The sequence below is a fragment of the Phalacrocorax aristotelis genome, chromosome 3 (genome assembly GCF_949628215.1).
Source record: "Phalacrocorax aristotelis chromosome 3, bGulAri2.1, whole genome shotgun sequence".
Classification (NCBI taxonomy): domain Eukaryota; kingdom Metazoa; phylum Chordata; class Aves; order Suliformes; family Phalacrocoracidae; genus Phalacrocorax; species Phalacrocorax aristotelis.
In genome coordinates, this window is record NC_134278.1 from 116,926,740 (window position 1) to 116,947,920 (window position 21,181).

General features: G+C 36.4%; 1 protein-coding gene and 1 long non-coding RNA gene across 2 annotated transcripts in view; one reads left to right on the plus strand and one right to left on the minus strand.

Moving 5' to 3' along the window:
* The window catches only part of BIRC6 (baculoviral IAP repeat containing 6), a 186,372-nt gene that overhangs the window by 44,252 nt on the left and 120,939 nt on the right, over positions 1–21,181 (minus strand). Inside the window, 5 exon segments of the mRNA XM_075089263.1 lie at positions 10,791–10,959; positions 13,011–13,175; positions 15,477–15,694; positions 18,213–18,513; positions 20,273–20,469. Of these exon segments, the coding sequence (XP_074945364.1) occupies positions 10,791–10,959; positions 13,011–13,175; positions 15,477–15,694; positions 18,213–18,513; positions 20,273–20,469 (1,050 nt within the window).
* On the plus strand, positions 907–5,088 carry LOC142055377 (uncharacterized). The gene is made up of 2 exons (XR_012659911.1): positions 907–1,647; positions 2,790–5,088. It is a non-coding gene; the product is annotated as an uncharacterized LOC142055377 (long non-coding RNA).

Here is a 21,181-nt window from a genome sequence, read left to right on the forward strand (position 1 = left end):
ATTTAAAGCAATGATTTTACCCTCTCTTGCTTTCTCACAAAAGGATTATTGACAACTGAATTTCAAACAGCGCCCTGTAATTTCTAAAATATGCTGTTCTGGAAAGTTATCAAGGTTTCCAGTTACGTTCCTACTACCTTTTGATTTTTCATATGTATAAGCTTTTTGTACTTTTGAATTCTGAATTGTTTGATATTGCAAGTATTTTTTTCAAAATAAGTTTTCCAATATATGTAAAATATCATTGCCTTCATATCAAGATGCTATGCTATACCAATGAAAACACATTGCATTGGTAGCCTTCATAGAACAAAGTAACTGAATAGAATTACTTGAAACACAGCTACTTGCAGGGGTTATTACAACCGTGGCTTTTTATCTGAAGAGCATGGGAAGAAGAGAAGACTTCCCAGAGCTCCCCCCCTTTCCAATAGGGCAGGCAAAAAATACCTCTCTGTTTTACCTAGGGAAAAATTGAGTTACTGCTTGCTATGAAATCAGAACAGGAATATTTTTCTTTAAGTCTGTGTTTTCATTAATTAGATACTAAACTGCATTCTTTGGGTGGCGAATAAAAGAGGAAAAGCGTTAGAAGTAGTATTTCCCATAGAAACAATTGCCTGTCAAACAAAGCATAAAAAGACAAAAGGCAGAAACACTGTTTCAGCTTGAATGCCTTAATGTCACCATTCGTCATGCAGCACTTCCTCAGAAAACCCCGAAGCACAGTTAACTCTACTCCTCTTTATACCACACACTTCCTCCGTTGGTACAGGCTTAAAATGTGCTGGGCCTGACAATGAAACAGCAGAGCCATCGCACATTGTTATGCAACTCACTGTCTGCAAGGGTGGCTCGTAGCTCCTTCTTTATTCAGCAAGTGCCAAGTGCATGTTTAATCAATGTCACAGCTCACCACAGTGTGCAACTAAAGCCACTGTCATTCCTCTCTTCAGATTTGCCTGGCTAAGTTATGCAATGCTCCGAAGAATACCTTGGAATTCTTTCCAGAGGCTCTGAATGCAGGTGTGTGACAGTGTTCACACTATTGCCAGTAAAGCAGGCTTCTTTTCATCCTTTTTCGGGCTGGACTAAAATTACATAGTGTGACTGCACGTAGTCCGCTGCATTTGGAATTACAGCGTGTCAACGTGAGAAAGCCTCTTCAGACAGCTGCCACAAAGAGTAAATCAAAGGCTGGGTTTTTCTGAAGTCTTAATAAATAACTAAGTGTAACTGAATAAAACCAGGAGCTGTTCGGGGTTTGGTTCCCCCCACCCCCTTTTTTTTTTTTTTTTAAAGGCAAAACCGAACAGCATGCATTTCGTTCCTCTGCATCATCTAAGGAAAAAAATCCTCAATTTTAATGAGAATTAGTCAACAGTGAGGATCATTACCAGAAAGGGTTTTACAGGTTTTTGACTGCACTTGCTTTAGTGGATTACTGAGAGAGAAGGCCAGTCATTTAGAAGATTCTGCAACATTATTATCCTCACCGATAAACTTCATCAAGGAACTGTTCATGCTCCTGTCTGGTCTGTCTGAGTGAGGAGAGCAGCCCCTTCATGAAGATAAAAGCCTGGTTTGCCACTGAATCGACAAGTAAGAAGCATGTCTGATGACATTTTATTCCTGATGCAATGTAGGGTAAGAAACATTTTTTTTTTTTAACCTTTCTGTGAGATATGCTCTGAGCTGATGGCTTTAATTATACTCACAGCAGAAATACGTTTATGTCCAATGATTAAAGATGTTTGCCAGGAGAGAAAAATGCTATTGCACTGTAAAATGTAACTGCAAATTTACAGTAAATTGGGGTGAGCTGGACTAGTAGAAATCCCAGTCAAATTCTGGTTTAAGGTTGGAATTTCTGATCAATAATGCTAGAAAGGTATAGCAGATTACATATAATATCAAAATCTCAGCCACCAACGAACATCATTTTACAGGCAATATTTTTCTAGAGGATATTTGACTATAGATTATGAATACAAGAGCAGCTAAGTAATAGAGACGATCTGTCAACCTCACTTCTGTAACAAAAAGGTAACAAATCATACACACATTTGTAAATATCTATCTCAAGTCCTTATATTGCATAGAATTTTATTACTACAAAAGTACTACTGTCCTTTGGCATGCTGCAATAATAAGAATATATAATTGTAACAACAACCTTTATATTTGAAGAGACAGACATCATCTGTTAGATTTTCACTGTTGCATGGATGTCCAAAAGCTGATCTATTAAACAAGTAAAAGGATAAGATCTCACCTGCAATTGCCTACTTAGGGCTCACTGGTCAAAAGAGACTGCAATACTGTATTAAGGAAGCATATTTTCCACGTTCGGAAAGAGCAGACATGAATATTTTCAACTGGTTATGTACTGTGATAGTTAAATATTTAACAACAGCTGAAAATTCACATAATCTCCCAAGGCACTTCAGAGTATTTGACAATGCTCACATACTTGCTTTCATCATTTTGATGTTTCATAAGGAAACAAATTAGCTGATGAAATACAAATTTTAAGCTTCTTTTATAATAAAGCATTTTAATTGGCTTAGAGCATCAAGCTGTTTTTCACTTCTTCTACCAAATCTGTATCTACTGAACAATTACTTTCAACATGGACATGTTCATACAAAAAGAAAACAAAAGATGAAAACAACTCAATAAACATAGCCTCAAGAAATATTGTGTAAATAAGTACAGAATTGTTTTTAAAAAGATCAGAGCTTGCATGTTTGTCAGACCAGATTTACCATTTCCTTTCTTTCTTCTAGCTAGCTGCCAGAATACTGGTGAAGGTATTTGCAGGAAAAATGGGGACCTCTGCCATCACAACGCTGGAAGATGTAAAAAGGCAAGAGGAGAAAGAGGAAAAAGAAGAATCTATTCTAGCACTGCTTGGGATTATTGGAACTGTACTTAATTTATTTGTTATTGTTTTTGTGTACATCTACACTACATTTTGATGACATTTTTGAACATCAATTTCACAACATACAGTGCAAAGACCAGTGATGGTAAGAACGATTTCTAAATTTAAAGACAAAAAGAAAACTGTCTGAAAAGATTATCAAAAACATTCCAGAGCAAAGTGTCTGGCTAAGGGCGCTGCATCAATAACTGCTAAATGTATCCGTGAGCCCAGCAGCTAGGGTGCTAAATTACGTAAATGAAGGCAGATGATGTTCAACTTCTCATTGATAACAGATGAAATCCAAATAGCAGACAGAGAGATGGCACTGGTTTATTGCCAGCAAACATGCAAGACAAAAGAAATGTAAGCAAACACTGAAAACAATCAGAACATAGAAAGAGATTTAGTAAATATATAAATACATATAAGCAAGCCCCATGATGCTTTCTATGGTTTTGTGCAATATGTCTCTTCATAGCTGAGACCAGAAAACAGACAAAAGGGGTTTATTTTTAGATCACCATAATTTAGGCTTATAACTTACACCTATGTATAAGTGTGGAAACAAGAACACTGTTATACCAAAAATTGTAATATTATAAATAAAATTTTAACTATTGACTATATACTGCAGCATTTTTGTTAAGTCTTGTGAAAAGCTGAACAAGGTTCAATTTTCTTGCCTTTACTGAATCTGTATTTGAAATCATCATGCTATACTGACAATGTGCTTTTCTAATTAAAAATCCTTTAAAGTGCTGTGAAAAAATATAGTTTCCATACTACTTTTAAGAAATATTAATAATTACAATGACACACTAATACATATTCTCCAAAGGAAAAAAAATCTTAAATTACATTTCCTCTGTCGCCATTTTCAGAATGTGTTTAACATAAGTCAAATACAACCTTCATGTTTGCATCCTGATGCTTATTTTCAAGTAAAATAAAACATATCACACAAGGATCCATGGTGATGCATGGAGAACAGGCTTAATATCTTTGGCCCGAAGAGGGTACTCTCTCTTTCTGGACCAGGTCCTGAAGACATTTTCCCTTTTTGTACCATTCATGATTGAGGCCCAGAATTGCAATTCTTATGCATATTTCATGGAACATGCACTTAGACTACTGGAATTGATTAAACTATTTCCACATTTTAAATTAAACCTATGTATGTCTTTGAATTAGATCCAAAGCTGCAGACAGTCTGAGATCATAGAATCTTTTATATACAAGAATCTCACATATATCTTCTAATAGTAAAGCTACTTTTAAGTGCTTAGGATTAAAAACACAGTAGAAAAATACTAAAAAAAGAGGAAACATTGATATTAATAAATATAATTCTCAGAATTGTGTGCCACAGAAGAACAATGGAGGAGCTGCATTTCTGAAAATCAGCTCAATTCTTTCTCCTAAGATGCAAAGCTACTTCCAGTCCTTCCATAAAATGACAAGCAAAGAAAAAGAGCTCTTGTGTAGTTGACAGCTTATTACTGTATAGAACTTCATAACTAACTGCTAAACCAACTGAGCCTTTGGAATTCACTTCAAAACAAGCACATGCATAAAATAAGGTCAGGGACCTGGAACAGAACGGATTTGGCAATGATATTTCAGTCAGTTGCAGAAACTATGCTGTAACACATTTATTTATGGACAAATGAGGTGGAAGATGGTATATTCTGGTTTTGCCACTCTGAGTCAATACTGGCTCATCCAGAAGAAATGATGAACAGAACTGAGGCTGCAGCGGAAGGAAACATGTGCAGACAAGAAAATTTATTCACTATTCATAGTCTACAGCAAGTCTCTAGTAATGTATACTCATTTTCAGCATATGAAGCACCAAGGCATTCTGTAAAACTAAGCTACATTCTAGAGAAATTATGCAGATTATTCATGTTTAAGACTATAGAGTAGCATCAATATGTTATTTTTTCCAATGTACCTCTTATATCTACATACTTATGAGATTAATGCAATAATATCCATAATACAAGGACATTTGAGATGGGTCTTAAAATGAGAGGTTACAAGAACCTGAAAATGGAACAGAAATATGAAATTCAGGCAGAAATTACTGCTGTTTATTTTGATCCTGAAGTTATTTAAAACTTGTCAATTCTGTGAAATAAATAAACAGTTTGATTTCATGTCATTTTCAGTGCCCAACTCTGTTCTTGAAATTGTGAATCAACTAGTACTCCTGCACTGGAGTGGGATACTACATCTTTTTTTTGTAAATGCTTCAACAGCGAAACAAGTAAAAAGCAATCCCAAAGTTAAAACCAAATGTGGCAAAGGTTCAGCATCATTCTTTTACCAATTAATGAAAACTAGTGGAATTTTAAATTTTGGTAATTATATACTGCATCTAAACTGAGATTGTACTTCTAATTTTGTTTATAGCAAAAGGCTTTGACCCTTTGAAGGAAATCACAGAGTAATATTATCATTAGAGATTGCCCTGGCACACGAGTTATATCTTGTTTTAAAACAGAAGTCTGATACCCTCTCTTAACAAGTACTTGCACTCTATACTCATGCAGACCTAAGTCTAACATCAGTTAAATGAGCTATAATAAGCAGAGATGTATATAGGTGCTTATATGTTTCATCCAATACATGCATAAGAATATCAATCATAAAAATTCATTAAAAAATATCTTAACAAAAACTACCTCTTGACAGAGTAAAAAGTCAATAGTCCAGGGAAAAGCAGAATTTCATTATGATTCTACATTTACACTGCAGTAGTACCTTCACACCTCCAGCAATGGATGAATAAAGCTCAGGGTACCAACTTCAGAGACCCATAAGGGAACACAAGCTTCCAGAAGTACTCAGCCTACTCAGTCCAGTGGAACCGGACTACTTTGCAAACACTAAAGCAACACTATATAATGCCTTAAGAATAAGTATGATTAATAGAAAAGAAATACTTTAACTTCAGCAGGCAATCTAGCGTAATTCAAGCTCTGGGGTAAGGAAGCAAGGCCTGAAAAGTATGACTTTAATGAATTCAAACAACACAGGTATATCAGAAGAGGCAGAAAAAAGAATTCAACACATCCACCTTCAACACATTTGTCCATAGTACCTACTAAATAAAGTTCACAGTGAGGTATTTGGCAGTGGGATGAAGCAACACAACTGTTAACGAATCCTCAAGTCCCGTACTTGTTAAACTATGACTGGTGCATTAAAAGGAAATATTGGACTCTTATAAAGTGGAACATGCTGGTGAGTAAACACAACCCTTTCAGTAAAGTCCTCCCACAGAAATGCGTCATCTCTTCTCAGCAGTCAAACCCCAGCAAGATTGAGCTAATGTGGTCGGCATAGCTTGTGGTGGTACATCACATAGAGTCTTTGTCCACCAAAGAAGGAAGGGTGGCTAAGAAGTGCTGCAAGAAAACCCCAGCTAAAATCACATCGCCACCTGCTTCCTGTAACTCTGGGAAATGAAGCAAAGAGGCCTCAGGCAGAATTCTGCAACTTGCTATGAGGTTTGTCTTCCAAGGAAGAGATGCTACCAAATCTCTGTCACTCTCTAGCTTTAAACAAGATTAAGTCATCTCAGGGTTTGCTAGATACTAGTTTAGAGACAAATTAGTACAACTACATTTTTAAGCAAGAAGAGTCCACCCAATATTGTGGTATCACTAATAAATACCAGCTTTGCTGGACTTTTCACTGCCCAAGCCTGTAATGAAATATACAATCCCTGTCTTAAAAGTTGCATGATTTTCCTTTTATTTAATGATTCCTTTCCACTGCCTTCTCTCTGTAAACCTTGTTAGCTACAAAGACTACTATTACTACTGCTTTCTTCTCTCTCACTTGTACATACTAGCTTGCATTAGTCTTCATAAACGTAAGTCCATCAGTCAAGTAATTCTTATCAGGAAGATCTAGACCTTCAAGGTAGCCATGCACTCTAGCCAGAACCTGACAGTCACATATTTGCTGGGAACCTCTTGTTGCACAACACAAGTTTTATTGTTGTGCATTTTGTTCAAGGAGAGAAACATTCACTTATTTGAAAGAGTTCCTACAGCGGTAATTCTTTCAAATGAAATGTGCTGTATACAAGACAAAAATGAAAAGATTTTACATGACAGATCTTGGTGTGAATGTACATAAATGCTCAGCAATTAATACACAATAGGTGTTCCATGATACAGAAGTTAAGAATGACATGAATTTTACCAATGTAAACATGAATTAAGTATTTAGGAATAAACACAAGTGTTAAAAAAACATGTTACAAAGATAAACGTCTTTCATTTATAAAATGAAGGTTAATAAAAGCCACAGTAATGCCGTACCAAGATACAAAACAAACAGGAAAAAATTATCAAGAAACAGGGTGAGGATTACAGCATCTATTGCTCCCTGTGACTAGAGCTATGATCTATCTTGCATAATGAGGAAAGTCCTTCATAGACAGATAAACCTTCTTTCTCTACAAAAAAAAGCAATTATGGAAATTAATGAAAGTCTTCAGTTCACAATTTTCAAGGACTTCACAATCACCTTGCTCTGATGCAGATGAAGCTGCAGAATGTGTCAGAGCAATCTGGTTTGTAAAGATCTGCTTCAAGGTGAGGTTTCTAAGAGATTAAATGATATGTGAGCACTCCTTATCTGATCGATATTCCTTTTATATAGAACAATCTAGATAAAAATGTAGTCCATATATGTTTGGGGCAAGTTGAGCAGGATGGCGAAACATTATTTAAGCAACAAAAAGCCTAGATAAATTTCTAACTGTGAAAAAGGCCAATTTCATATTCTGACACTGCAACTGTTCAAGAATTTTCTCAAAACAACTTTGCAAGCAGGGTGTATCATACCTGTAGCTAACTGAACATGTTTAAACCAAATACAAAATTCTCATCAATACTAAAATGCTGTCTTGTATCACCATAGTGGTATCAGCCTACTGTGCAATAAAGGGAAACAGCATACTCAGGAGCTTCACCGCATATTGTAATTCTTCATAGAAAATTCTTCCCATATAATTTTATCCCTATGGCAGATATGTAATATGTGAATATCACTGTTATTGCAACTGTTTACAGCAAAACCAAAAATCTAGTAGAGGAATATCTCCGGCATAACGGTAACCTTTAACTAGCATCCATTCAAGTCTGAGAAAGAGTTGCTGAAAATTGCTGTTTTCTGTCAGCATTGTGCTGGGCACAGCTTGTACCTGCTGGGGTGCCAGAACCTGGGAACACTCTATTAGCATTCTGTATGCAGTGTCCTAATTTCTCAGTCCAGCATGTTACAGGAAGAATACAGTTACCTGCTTCTTCCACATGGAAGTATGTTTTGATACCAGAAGGTACACTGGTCTGAAACTGAAAGACCACATACGTGAGTGTTACTAATAACACCGTTCCCTTTCCTGCTCCCTCTGAGCAGGCATTCAGCCCTATTGGAGAAAGGAATTTTTTCAGTCTTATGAGAATCATACCAGAGCTTAACACTGCTCCAGAGCTTTTCAACCTCTGTCTCTCTTGTGACAACCAGGCTCTCCGTCAGCTATGTCTCCTGACACGCTGTTAGTGACACTGAGAGCACCAGCATCACCTGCAACTCAGACTCATTAATGTGGTAATTACTCTTTAGCTCAAAAGCAGACAGATAATTCTTGCACTGGAACTATGCCTGGCTATCACTAAGACAAACTGTTTTCAGGGACTACTTTTAAACTAAATGCATCTGACTCAAATATTCACGGAGAAGACATTCTTTCCAGAAGTCATGCCTTTTTGCACATTTCCCTCTCATGCTGATATCCTATTACATTTTCAAAGACAAGCTTGACTGACACAAGCCTGCGAAGCTATTTTCTTTAATCCAGAAGAACATTGTTAATTATAGTTTTATGTACAGAATATTGAACAAGTACAGCAAGAAGCATTGAAGACTATCGCTTGGATCAATGCATTAAGCATAACAATGCTGCTACACTAAGAGCAGATCCATTTACAAAAAAGCAGAAAGTATCTGCTTTGTTCACTCTTTACTGATTTTTATTTTAGAAGCACAACATATGAACATCCCCTGCCAACAACAAATCACAGTAATCCAGCAGTGGAAAACATACCTAAAACGAACATTTCCTACTGAAACTCTGCCTTTTCTTTGTACTTTGGGAAAACAAATGGTCCCTGAAAGCCAAGCTAGTCTGAACTTCTCTCCCCCAGCCACATATCTCATCTCTTCTATCAGTATCTGACCGTTCTTCCCCAGTTAAAGGTGACTTAGACAGACAGAACATTCTTCTATTGAAAACAGCAAAAACCAATTTCAACAGCTGCGATTCATCTGTAACTCAGAACCAACAGCTTCACCCTTTAGATAAAACAGCATTTTTGCTGGGTCTTTCAGTGACTTTCCCCTTTTATCTCAACAAAGAAGAATTTATGAATATCTGTTGGAAGGATTACTTTGTTGTTTTACATTAGTTTTTCATTCACAATGATAAGCCTGGTGCATAAACTGGAGTTGGTTTTCCTCACTGTAAGGTGTGCAAAATAGAATCAACCAGTTCATTGCAAAATTAGGGAGAGGTGTCAAACTGTGGACTGGCAAGTGCAACATCTTCATATTTTTATTTTACTCTAAGGCCCCAGCAGACTTTTTTAACTACTTCCATTCCATCATATGAGATTATGTAATGCCCTAGTTACCACAACTTAAAAGAGCCGCGTTCTTGTTTTAGTCCTATGTAGCTTTGTAAATACTTCAGACACAGATGATCTCTCTCACCCTGGAGATAAAATACACTTTGTAATTCAACAAGAAGCTATGACATTGTTTCAAGAAATTCACATCACCACACCCTACAACTGGAATTCAGAACAACTGCAGTAAAGTGACAAGATATTTAGCGGTTAGTCCAAAAATAGGGCAGGCAAAATAAGGGTCCGAACCCAAATTATTCAGATTCAGAACAACTCCTTCTGCTACTCAGGGATTAAATCCATCTTTAAAAAGCAACTAAACAAAAATTCAACCTAAGGCTAAGGCAGTGTTTAAAAACTTCAGGCTGACAGTTATCTGAAGAAAAAAAGCTTATCAATATCTTTATACTAAAGCCTGTCATCGAGTGAGACTGAACATAAATCACAAACCCAGTCTTCTGGTTTTGCCATTAGTTCCACATGGGCATTTGCTTAACTCATATTGCTAAACCTTTTTAGTCGTACAAGGTACAACATACTGGATGAAACTATCAAAATGTGTCTGTTTAAAAATTGCGAGTAGAAACGTGATGACAACATATAATTGTTTTTCCTTTAAAAAAAAATCCAACAATTTCACTGTTCCCATGTATTTCAAATCTTTTGCAGTATTGATTTTAGTATTTCCTAAATAAAGCAGAAAAAACTCTGATCAAAGTAAAAGAGAATTGTCCTAGTACATGCAACATTTACCAACTTCATGCACACACCTGCTCAATTTTGTCACGAAATTAACTTTTTTCTTAACAGTAAGATTCATGGCCTTGTATAAAGTACTCCCCATGAATCGTCTACAGAACAACTAAAATACAAACTTTTCAGATGGAAATATTAATTGCCCGTTAATTTCAACAGTTTAAGAATTAAATTTCTGATTTAAAAAAGACATTAAAACGAAATTTAAACTCTTAACAAGTGAGTATTTCAACAAATGCTATCATATTATTTTCTAAGGCCCAAGTGAATGTTTCATTAATACAACTCTGAATTGGCAAACATATTGAAGCTAGCCAGAACTACCTATGGTTTATAAAAAAGCCTTATGCGACAGAAGTAAGCCAACTTTAATTTAGAAGGAGAGAATGGCACATTACCTGAATCATTGCGGAGGTAGGATGACATTGCTGGGATGAGGCAAGATTGACTGAGTAGCTCTAGGAGAACAGATGGAAGAGCACTGCTGTTTTGTCCTCTCCCCTCGTGGCTAGTTTGGGTCTCTCCGTTTGATGTACTCCCTGCAGGATTTATGTAACTGGCAAGAACCTGAAATACACAAAAGTACTTAATCAAACCTGATTTATTTTAGGCAAAAGAACTCTGACTTCCCTTCCTTAAGGAAAACACCATAATACTTCACTAGCTATTTTGCTAATTCAGTACTGGTATTTATTTCAGCAGTCCAAAGATCTCTCAGAAGAAATTCGATACAGTTATTAGATTATGGTTCCAACTTTGGCTAATGATAAAATTAAATAGCTATTATAATTCTGAATTACTTTAAGAGATCAATTAATACAAATTTTGACAAAACTGCTGGAGTTTCTCAAAGCAGGAGTCTGCCAGCTCACACCACTGAGACATGTAGCTGATCAGTTCTATTCACTTCAAAAACACCCACTAGCAACAAAAGATTCAAAAGATATTTTTTTTTTTTGAACTGCAAATGTTTTAAAGACACTTGTAATTTTCTTTTGGATGGGACTTCAGGGTTTACAGATGAAACAACTTTCAGTGAGTGTGACAGTTACTTGGAACAACCACTTGTGAGCACGGCTCTTGCTTCAGTAGACCAAGAGCAGCCTTCCCCTCAGTGAGGGCAGGGCAGTCACCTCACTACTGCACACGTGCTCATCCCAAGGGTAGCTCTTGCTGAGCTCACAGGCCCTTACTGTGTGCTGTAGACATACAACCTAACGTACTTCCATGAGTCTCATTTGTGCAGTTGTACCCTCAAATTAAGTAACTTCGAGTCTCGAAAGGTTGCATGTATTATTTTAAGTCTCAGGGACACTATTCACCTTTTTAGCCTCTTCTACTTTCTTTCACTCTCCCTCTTTGCTCTAACCCCATTACCCGTGGTATTTGGCTGCAGCATCTTATCAGCACTCTGTACAACAGAATTTCTCTAAACAACCTTTGTAGAGAAGGAACTATGCAAAGTCTGCTGTACAACTGACTGACATGTTCAGCAAAACACTGAAGGGTTTTCTTCTTCCTACTATTGCTGACTGCCCAAAGCAAATGCCTCCTTGCTTCATGACTTATGACAGTTAAAGCTAAACCTCTGCATGGCATAATACAGAACACCACCTAGAAGCTTTGCCAAGAGTAATTCAGGTGATTTTCCTCTTTCTTGCTTAGGAAAATTGTTTCTGATTTTATTTGTTTTGCTTTTGCAAGGGACAATACTTGTGTCTTGTAATGTACAGCGACTGGAATAGCCAATTACATCAAAATGGTACCTTCATCAGTCAGGGAATGGGCATTTTCAGAATTTCATCTCCTTTGTGCTCTACCCCGGCAGTGAGGTTAGCTAATGCATTTGAGCTGACAGTGCTGTGAATGAAATTTTTGATGACTAGATAGAATATCATTTTCCCTACACTTACCTAAGATAACAGGGGGTGGCCACGTTTGACAACGGACTGAAAAGCCTAATTATGCAGGATTTTCTTCTCCTTAGCATGAGGCATTTGGAAGGCATCAGAATTCTACTAAGATCTGGTGATTTACTCTATTTACTATTACTACTAGTTTACTGGTGATTTGCTGTTGTCATTTAATTGATATACTCGTGATTTTATAGTATGTCTGAGTGAGATTTTGTTATATTGGCACAACACATTCATGGACACCAGGAACAACTATGGGAATTTTCTCAAACCAGAGGAAAAATACGCCAAAATGAACAGCTAAAATTATTTGGCACACAAAACAAAATGCCTATTCCTGCATCCTCCCCCTTTAATGGACAGTCTTTACTGTTGCCCAGATGCAGTTATGTCCACAGAGATATATGACAGCTCCAAGGAAATACACCGGAAAGCTGCTTGGTTCATTGTCTCTTCAGACCTGTCACCCAGGGTTACCCACTCAGGTCTTCTTTATGCAGCAGCCTACTGACATTTGAAATCAGACTCATTCAAAATATGATCTGTACCATTTTTCATGTAGACAGGCAGCTGTAAACTGATTTTTTCTCAAGATACCAGTAATTACTGTGCTTTACAGGTGAAAAAAATACAAGCTCAATTTTCATTATCCAGGTTCTAACATTTCAAGTACTTATTAATCAAAATTCAGTTATTACACACCTGTAGAAGGCAGGTTACGTGCTCTTCTTCCAGCCTTTGCTTAGTCAAAGCTTGTTCAACATCCCATCCTGAAGCTGTGGAGCCTGTTCCAAAGCCTGTACCTTTAGCCCAGTACAACTGCTGTTCTTCTGTTGATGCACTGTTGTGTGTACTTGACACCTGTGGCTACGTTAAAACAAAGAAAACCCACCAAAATAATCTCACTTTTTTCATCTTATGTACCAATTCTTTAGAAAGCCTTTGTTCTGTGAAAGAAGGTAATCCCAATTTATTAACCTAATGAAGATATCATTGAGATTCAGGGGAATTCAAAGCTTTAGACAGGACACTGCCACATACAGAGAGATCCAGTACAGGTCAGTGCTGAATTTTTGCAAGCGATTCTTCTGTAAGCTCATTTTTGTTCTGTAAGACACTGTCACTGCTTAAATGATGAAAGTTATTAAAATGCTACTTAATCCATATCATGCTAAATATCACAGGTCTGTAACTATTACTGTTTAACACCTACTGAAGTTTAATAGCATAATTAGATGAATTGAATGGAAGTAGAAACGTCATTGAAAGTGCACAACCGAAATGTTAAGATGCTCAAGCATGTGCTGTTTTTGAATAAGCGCTCCAAAGTGGCAAGAGGTATACGTTACATGTATAGCTCTGACACATGATCTCTGGGTCACTGAAACACATGCTACCTTCTCTCCAGACAATGGGGGAAATACCTTGTCCTTAAATGTTCTGAGAATAGCAGATTTCTTCCAGTGGTCTGCATCACTGCATTTTACTAACATAACTCCAACATTATGTTGCTTAGCCCTAATGAGACTACTTAAGTATTTGTGCTGATTTGGAAAGTTTACCAAATATTTGGTGAAAAGGATGCAGAAAACACTCCGATAAGCATTTTTTTTTTACTCATACTTTCCTAGTTATATATATAGCACCCTAAACAAATGACTTCATTTTCTAAAGCAATGAACGTTCGCTACTTTCATTTGAGTTACTCAGTGACAATTAGCCTTACTGGAAAACAGGTCATGTGAGTAGGTGCCCAACTTGAATTTGTAATATTTAATTTGTGGCTCTGAAAAGCTTCATTTTCTGTTCTTCAGTGACTTTGTTCAGGATTATAATTGAAGAACAAGAAATTATGTATGAATGCAATAGCAGAAAAAAGTTATATCCTACGAGGTACCATACTGACAGTAGTCTGAAATCACCATTTAACTTCTACATTGGGAATGTAATGCATCTCAGTGATGAAATAGGTATGTCGTTATTCTCATGTAGACATTACTCATTACATCACTCATGAACATGCTGTGCCTTTAATGCTCAGGAGGACTGTCATGAGCACTGACTTAAAGTACTTAACGGAAAGCCTGGCCCCAGAAAATACAAGCCTCAGTGCAGGCCTGATGGATCTCTAGTTTCACATTACGATCTATCACCTGATAGATATGAATTATGAGAAAGCAAGCTGTTTAAGGGGTCACAACAGAACTGAAGGAGAGATAAGAATTAATGGTTGCCCTTTCCCTCCGAAAGCACAGTAACACTAAGGCATTAATGTGTCAGCAGCCTGATACCCCATTAGGAGCAGAGTATCTCAGCTTCCCCTTAAATTTGACTAGCCATTTAAGTGAATTATTCTCATGCACAACTTCATCTCTTCCTTGCCCAACCTCTCATCAGTATCAGAGCTGCTAAAATACGGACAGCCCTGTATTTTGCATCTGCTTAGCCATATTTAGCCAACAGGACTTTTTCATGCAAGCCTCTGCAACAAAGATGCTAAAGAGCGTAAATCATGATTTTCTTTTTTAAGCACTTTTATAGACAATTGGTATGTTATGCAGAAATGGCAACTCATACTCCTACAAAAATCAGGAGATATCTGTTCTGAATAGAGGGTACTATAATACACCAAGTATTCTGAAAAAGTTTAATTTTGGAGATTCACTCAGGATCTTGAATGCTATGGAAAATTTTTGGTTTTGGATGTCATTTCCCCATCAGTAAAAAGAGAATTTTAAAAATCACTGCATTAATTCATTAATTTTCACAATTCATTTACATTTGTGAAGCATTTAAGAGGAAATAATTTGCAGCCAGTAGAGTTTAGATGATGAATGCTAAATAAGGCAATGAGGTCATGCTATCTATTGAGGATTAAAGAACCACCATCCATTGAGCATTACGCCTCATATACTGAAGAAGGTCCTGTGAAAGAAATCGACTACACCTCACGACAACCCTTCTTTGTTTGTTAAATTCCAGATTGCTATGTTTATTTGCAAAATATAACAACAGTTACTTTATCAAATACTTGAATTATTTTTGCTTTTCATTCAAATGCCAACTTCGCAGAAATTCGAATACAATGAAAGCATGGAGATGATTTTCTTTTTAATAGTTAAAACTCTCACTGCTTCTCAGTGACAATTATTCTGCTGCTAAACTTACCTCTGCCTGGTTGGGACTGGAGTTGGGCACTCTTGGTGCGTGGTGGCTTAGAGCAGACAGACAAGCAAGGATAAGATGTATAGCCCCAATCTCCAGTGCCATCCGCCTAAGCAGTACTCCATCATCAGTAGTCAATGGTGTAGTGCTGAACAAACTACGCAACACATGGAAGGGTAGAGTTGGAAGCACATTTGCCGAAGGAGACTGCAGGATATGACCTAGGTTGAAGAAGAAAAATATCAAGGCCACATTTTCTTTCAATAATCTCTGCAATGGTTTATAAACAACACATACAGAAATATACTATGGACTTCAGCATTTGCATATAGTAAGCTACCTAATATTAGGTTTCTCTTCACAAAAAATTTTCAGCAGAAGAGCGTAGAAGAAAGAAAGTTTATCTCCTTTATGGATTTGGTTAAGAATCAGAGTTAAAAATCTGATATATGCCATTGCCAGTGAGAAAGCTTGTTTGCGAATAATAGTGAGTACACGTCTGTATTTGACTACACTTCAGGTTGAATTTCTGAATGAAGAAAATTAAGGTGGTTCAGACTAATTTTTTTTCTTTAATATTAGAACTACAGCAAGTTAAAGAATGCACACAGTCAGCTAATAGCAGCTCAGCTGACAAGGAGCTGTAGTTTACCGTGATGTCGGAATTGTTTTCATATTCATGTGCCCAAAGTGGAAATTTAGTCGCTGACACAATCCAAGCTGTGATGCTATTCAAGTTTAAACACAATGCATTTCACATCCCTTCCCCATTCCTAGTGCATATGTAAATAGAAATATCAGACAACTGAAAGGACTTCAAAATAGCCAAATCTGGTGAGAAGTTATCTTCTTATTTTAAATGTATTTATATTATTTTCTCCCTCATTTATAGAGTTTATCAGCTATATCATCACCCAGAGGTCTAAACTGAAATATATCACAAATATGTTTGTATATATTGTTATGTATAAGTATCTACACACACACATGCATACACACGAGTTAATTCACATCTACTGATACTCTTTCTGAGGATAATAATAAGAATGAAGCAAAAAGTCCTCTGACTGGGATCTTCATAAGTGAAACAGAACATCTCTGGAAAAAAGCCCATCTGATAAGACTTCCAGAACTGCAGGTATAGCCAATTGACAAGGAGACAAAAAAAGGGAAATCTAAATATTTGCTTATGATTTATTTTCACAGATAACTGAATCCATGTTTAATCTATAAGCCATGGATTTATAAGTGCAGTTCTTCATATTATGTGAGAAAGTAAAGAGATTGTAGGTATAGGAAAAGACGCAATTCCAACAGAAAAGGAAAATATTAATGCTTTATACAGAGAACTAATGTGGACTACTTCATACAAATGATCCCACATTTTGTAAAGAGTTGAATTCAGACATTTGGCTTTGGGAATGGAGAAACTGACTGTTTAGTCCAGCAAAAATAAAAAGACTAAGAGGGAATACAATTCCTGTCAACAAATGCATCAGAGAAAGAAGAGCTATTTATGATGAGGAACAATGCTGGCACAATGATAAATGGGCACAAACTGATTATAAATACATTTAGTCTGAAAATTAAAGCAGGCCCCACCTATCAGGAAAATGATGCTCTGGAACTGTATTCCAATAGCAGTAGTGGATGCACACACACACAAAAATCAACCTAGATTTTAAGGGTCTGAGTTGGTCTCAATTTAAAAAACAAAGAAAAAAGAAAAAAGGGTATAAAATTGTTTGCAATAGCAATGGACTGGAGCCACCTGAGGACATAAAAATCTGAGGGACCTGCATATAGTCCTTCACTTAATTACTACTTAAATTTGGTGGGAGTAAGCAGCCAGACTGAATTTTTGTTATCCAGTTTATTCTTGTCTACTGTCCTGAACCTAAATACAAGAGAAGTAAAAACAAACAGAAGGGAGGGTAAACAAGACTCTTAGTTTCTCAGTTGGTCTTATGAGCTACATAGGCTGCTGAATAGAGACTAACTTCAGTTGATTGCTACATTGAAAAACCAGCATTCTTTTCAAAGTCATAATGAAAGGAAATGTCTTAAAAGTACTAAAACATCTTTCGTATATACTCTTCCAGTTTTTTTTTTTTTAAAAAAAAACAACAACAAAAAAATTACAAATATTATAACTATATGCAGAATTGCAGGTTTGGTTGCAAAGACACTGACTACAAATTTTCTCTCAGCTCATCTGTTCATTCATTGAAGAATACCTCACTTCTCCCTCTGAACTTACACCATTAAGGCAGAGCTCCTGATTAGCTGATTTGATCGCTATGATCTTTAGATCTTTCTCTCCTTTTGTAAAGCAGTATTATTCAACAGTTTATTCTACATCTGCTGTACCTATGCTCCTATCCATATTATTTTGTATTTGGTTGCGGAATTATATGATGTTTGCTCAATTAGTAGAGCATACCCCACGACTCAGATTGTTCTGAGTGTGCTGTCGTCTTGACAGTATCTTTTTAAGTTTTATCAGCAGTTATTTTACAATTACTCTGACATCTAGATGAGAACACTTGAACACTGATAATTGTGACAAAACTTTGCTAGATGGAATTTAATATTTAGAGACAAACGACTACCAAAGATGCTAGCAACACAGTTCTGCACAAATAAATTCTTATTTCCTGCTAAAAGCATTACAGTGTAAGTAAATTCAGTAAAATGATCTAGCCATGGTCTACAAAGAAACATAATTGCAGCACATACTTCCTTCACCATCATCTGTAACTCCCAACACCAATCTCAACAGACACTGAGCATGTTTCCGTTCTTTTAGCAGCACCTCAGCATAGCCCGGGAGACGAAGAAATAAACCAAAGGCAGCCAAAGAATGTGCAGGTATGGGAGACATAGTCTGAACTGTTGACTTGATTGGTGGAGGTTCTGCAGCAATTGTTTCTGGTGCTTCATACACCAATTCCCCTGATTGCTCAATGGTAACCCATTCAAACTGATCACTGTCCTTCTGCTTTTCCTGCGTAGTCGATGTAACCACTGGAGTGCTCACCTTAACCAACAACAAAAAAAATTTGGTAGTCATTCAGTTAATCACCTAGGTAAAAATTTTATTAAAGTTAGAATCTGAAGGTTGTACAATCTTAATATAGGACACCATTTAAAAGTCACATGAAATGCAATACCATTTACAGATACAGGGACCAGGCTAGATGGCTAAAAAGGGCATGCTCATTGCATTTTCAATTCAGTTCTAGAAAGCCTGGCCTACACGAGCAAGCAACTACATTTTTCCAACCTAAAATCCTCAGTTAAAAACATGTTGCTTAAAATCTAGAGGCATAGGAGACAGAAACTACAGATAATAAACAATACAAAGATTAGCTTATATTTCAGACTGTTAAATAAGATATGACCCTTTTATTTTTAACATTAAACAGTGTGAACACAAGTGGTTAATTTTTAATTACATATTGCAGAAAGGAGAACAACTAACCATAATACCTTTAAAAACTAACAAGAAATTTGGCTATCTTACCAGTCTTGTAGCAACCCATGTGCTCCCTTCAAGATTTTTGTTGATTTGGCAAACTTCATTACTATTATGCTCTAACACAATAGTCTGTAGTTCTGTTTTATGAACAGAGGACTATGCAGCCAGGCATTATGATGGGAATCAGAGTTTAAGGGGGTAACAGTTGTTCAATTCCCCAGGAAACAGTCATACACTCAGTTAAAATGAAGGTATGACACCCAGGTCCCTGTCATAATTAAACATCACTGAGCTTTCAGGCTTTCATGCTATTCAGAGGAACTAATGCAATCATATTTAAAAATTTAGTATTTATCACCAGACTGATCTAAACTGGAAAACATTAATCTGAAAAGTCCTTGCAGAATTTATTCAGAATACCAAACTCCTAATAAAAAGTCAAAGCCATGTTTAGCTGAATTTATTCCAATCACCTACACGCTAAGAGAATCAGAAGTATCAGTGACTTAAAGAAATATAAAAGTAAAGTTAAAGAATGCAGAGTCTAGAGAATTCATCAGTCTTTACTCTGAATCTTCTGTTTGGTATTACTGTACTTAATTCGTTTTTATGGATCACAGAATTCCTATTCAATATTTAAACCCAAACTTATAACTCAAGCTAAAAAATTGTGAAAAGAAAATAGCTTCCTGGGACTATAGAAGAAGGGAAAAAAGTGATAAAATTTCTCATGGTCATAACTTGCCTTTCATCTGTTGCAGAATTCCATGAATAGGTCGTCTTCAATATAAAGTACACGCTATATCTCTTGGATTTCAAAATACAATAATTGCTTATGTGAGCACTTTAACTTTTAATTTGAACAGGCTTGATACTGGACTTCTAAAACATCTTCACAGAGCTATTTACAAAGGATTCATGATAATTATCCGGTCTCAATACAGAGTTACTATTCCTGCCATAGTTTAGCAGTCACGGCACCGAACAGCACCCTTAATTCATGATTAACATAATTTCAAAGGCAATAAATATTCACAGTCTTTCCTATTGGGAATATCAGCCAAAAATTTGAAAAATATAGCCAAACAGAGCTTGAATAATTCACAGGTTATTTTTTCCCTTTATAATAAGGTTGTGTACCTAGAACAGCAGGGAAAGTAGTAATTCCACACTAATGCCACTACTGACGCTATTGAAAAGCCTGTTAGTGCCCTCAGAGAAATTCTCTACATGCATAACTGAGATGTCAAACTGAACCACAAAGAAACATGGGGAAAATACCCTTTGCCTGTTTTTTGAGACTGATTTTTTTACTTACTTGCTGAATTACATCGGGATAAAGCATTGGGAGTCTCTCTGCAATAAGGGCTAATCCACCCATTCCTGCAAAAACCTGCAGCGGAGACTGAATGGGACAGGTTTCAAGAAGCGATTCATCTAGAACTGCATCCATACACTCATCCCCAGGACTGATTGCTTCATCTTCAGGGCAAGGCCCCAGTAAATCTGCATGTTCTACAAAAACACAGGGGTAAAAAATTAATACATCATCATCAATACTGTGTTTATTTCTTCGTCCTCATTTAAACATGTACTTCAAAAGCAGCAGCTGCTTCCTAAGCAAAGCGAGTCAAGAACCTGAAATGAATGAATACAACAGTGTCAAAGAAAACAAAAAGGATTTGTGGTGCCTTTTGCCAATGATGGCAGATCCATGTCATAACTTGGGATGATTTATACAGGGTTACATGTTAATTATTAGAGTTTTATGTGGATCTATGCCTTCAAAATTTTAGCTTTGGAAGTATGACATTTTTAACACTGTCCATCTAGGGGATAAGAGTAGGTTTGTTACTGTGATAGAGTTTATAGATGAAGAAAGGAAAGATAACCTTATTTAAATTAGTCTTGCTTTTTCCTCAAAAATGCTGACCAATAATTTTTTTTAGCTTCCTCTTTCCCATTATTTAACTCACTATCCATAAAGCCCTATCACCTATCGCTCACCACACCTATCATTCTCACATCTCTCCTCTGAGAGGTATCAAAATGCCCCTCTGCCAAAGCTATAAAATTTAATTCTATTCTTCCCCTAGAGAAGATCAAGATGTCTATTTTTAACTTTCTTCTAGCCTACATCCTCCCAGTTTATGACTAAGCACCGTAATACCTTGTCCAACAGACAAAAATGATCATTTTATACAACGATGCACACTAGTTGTATATA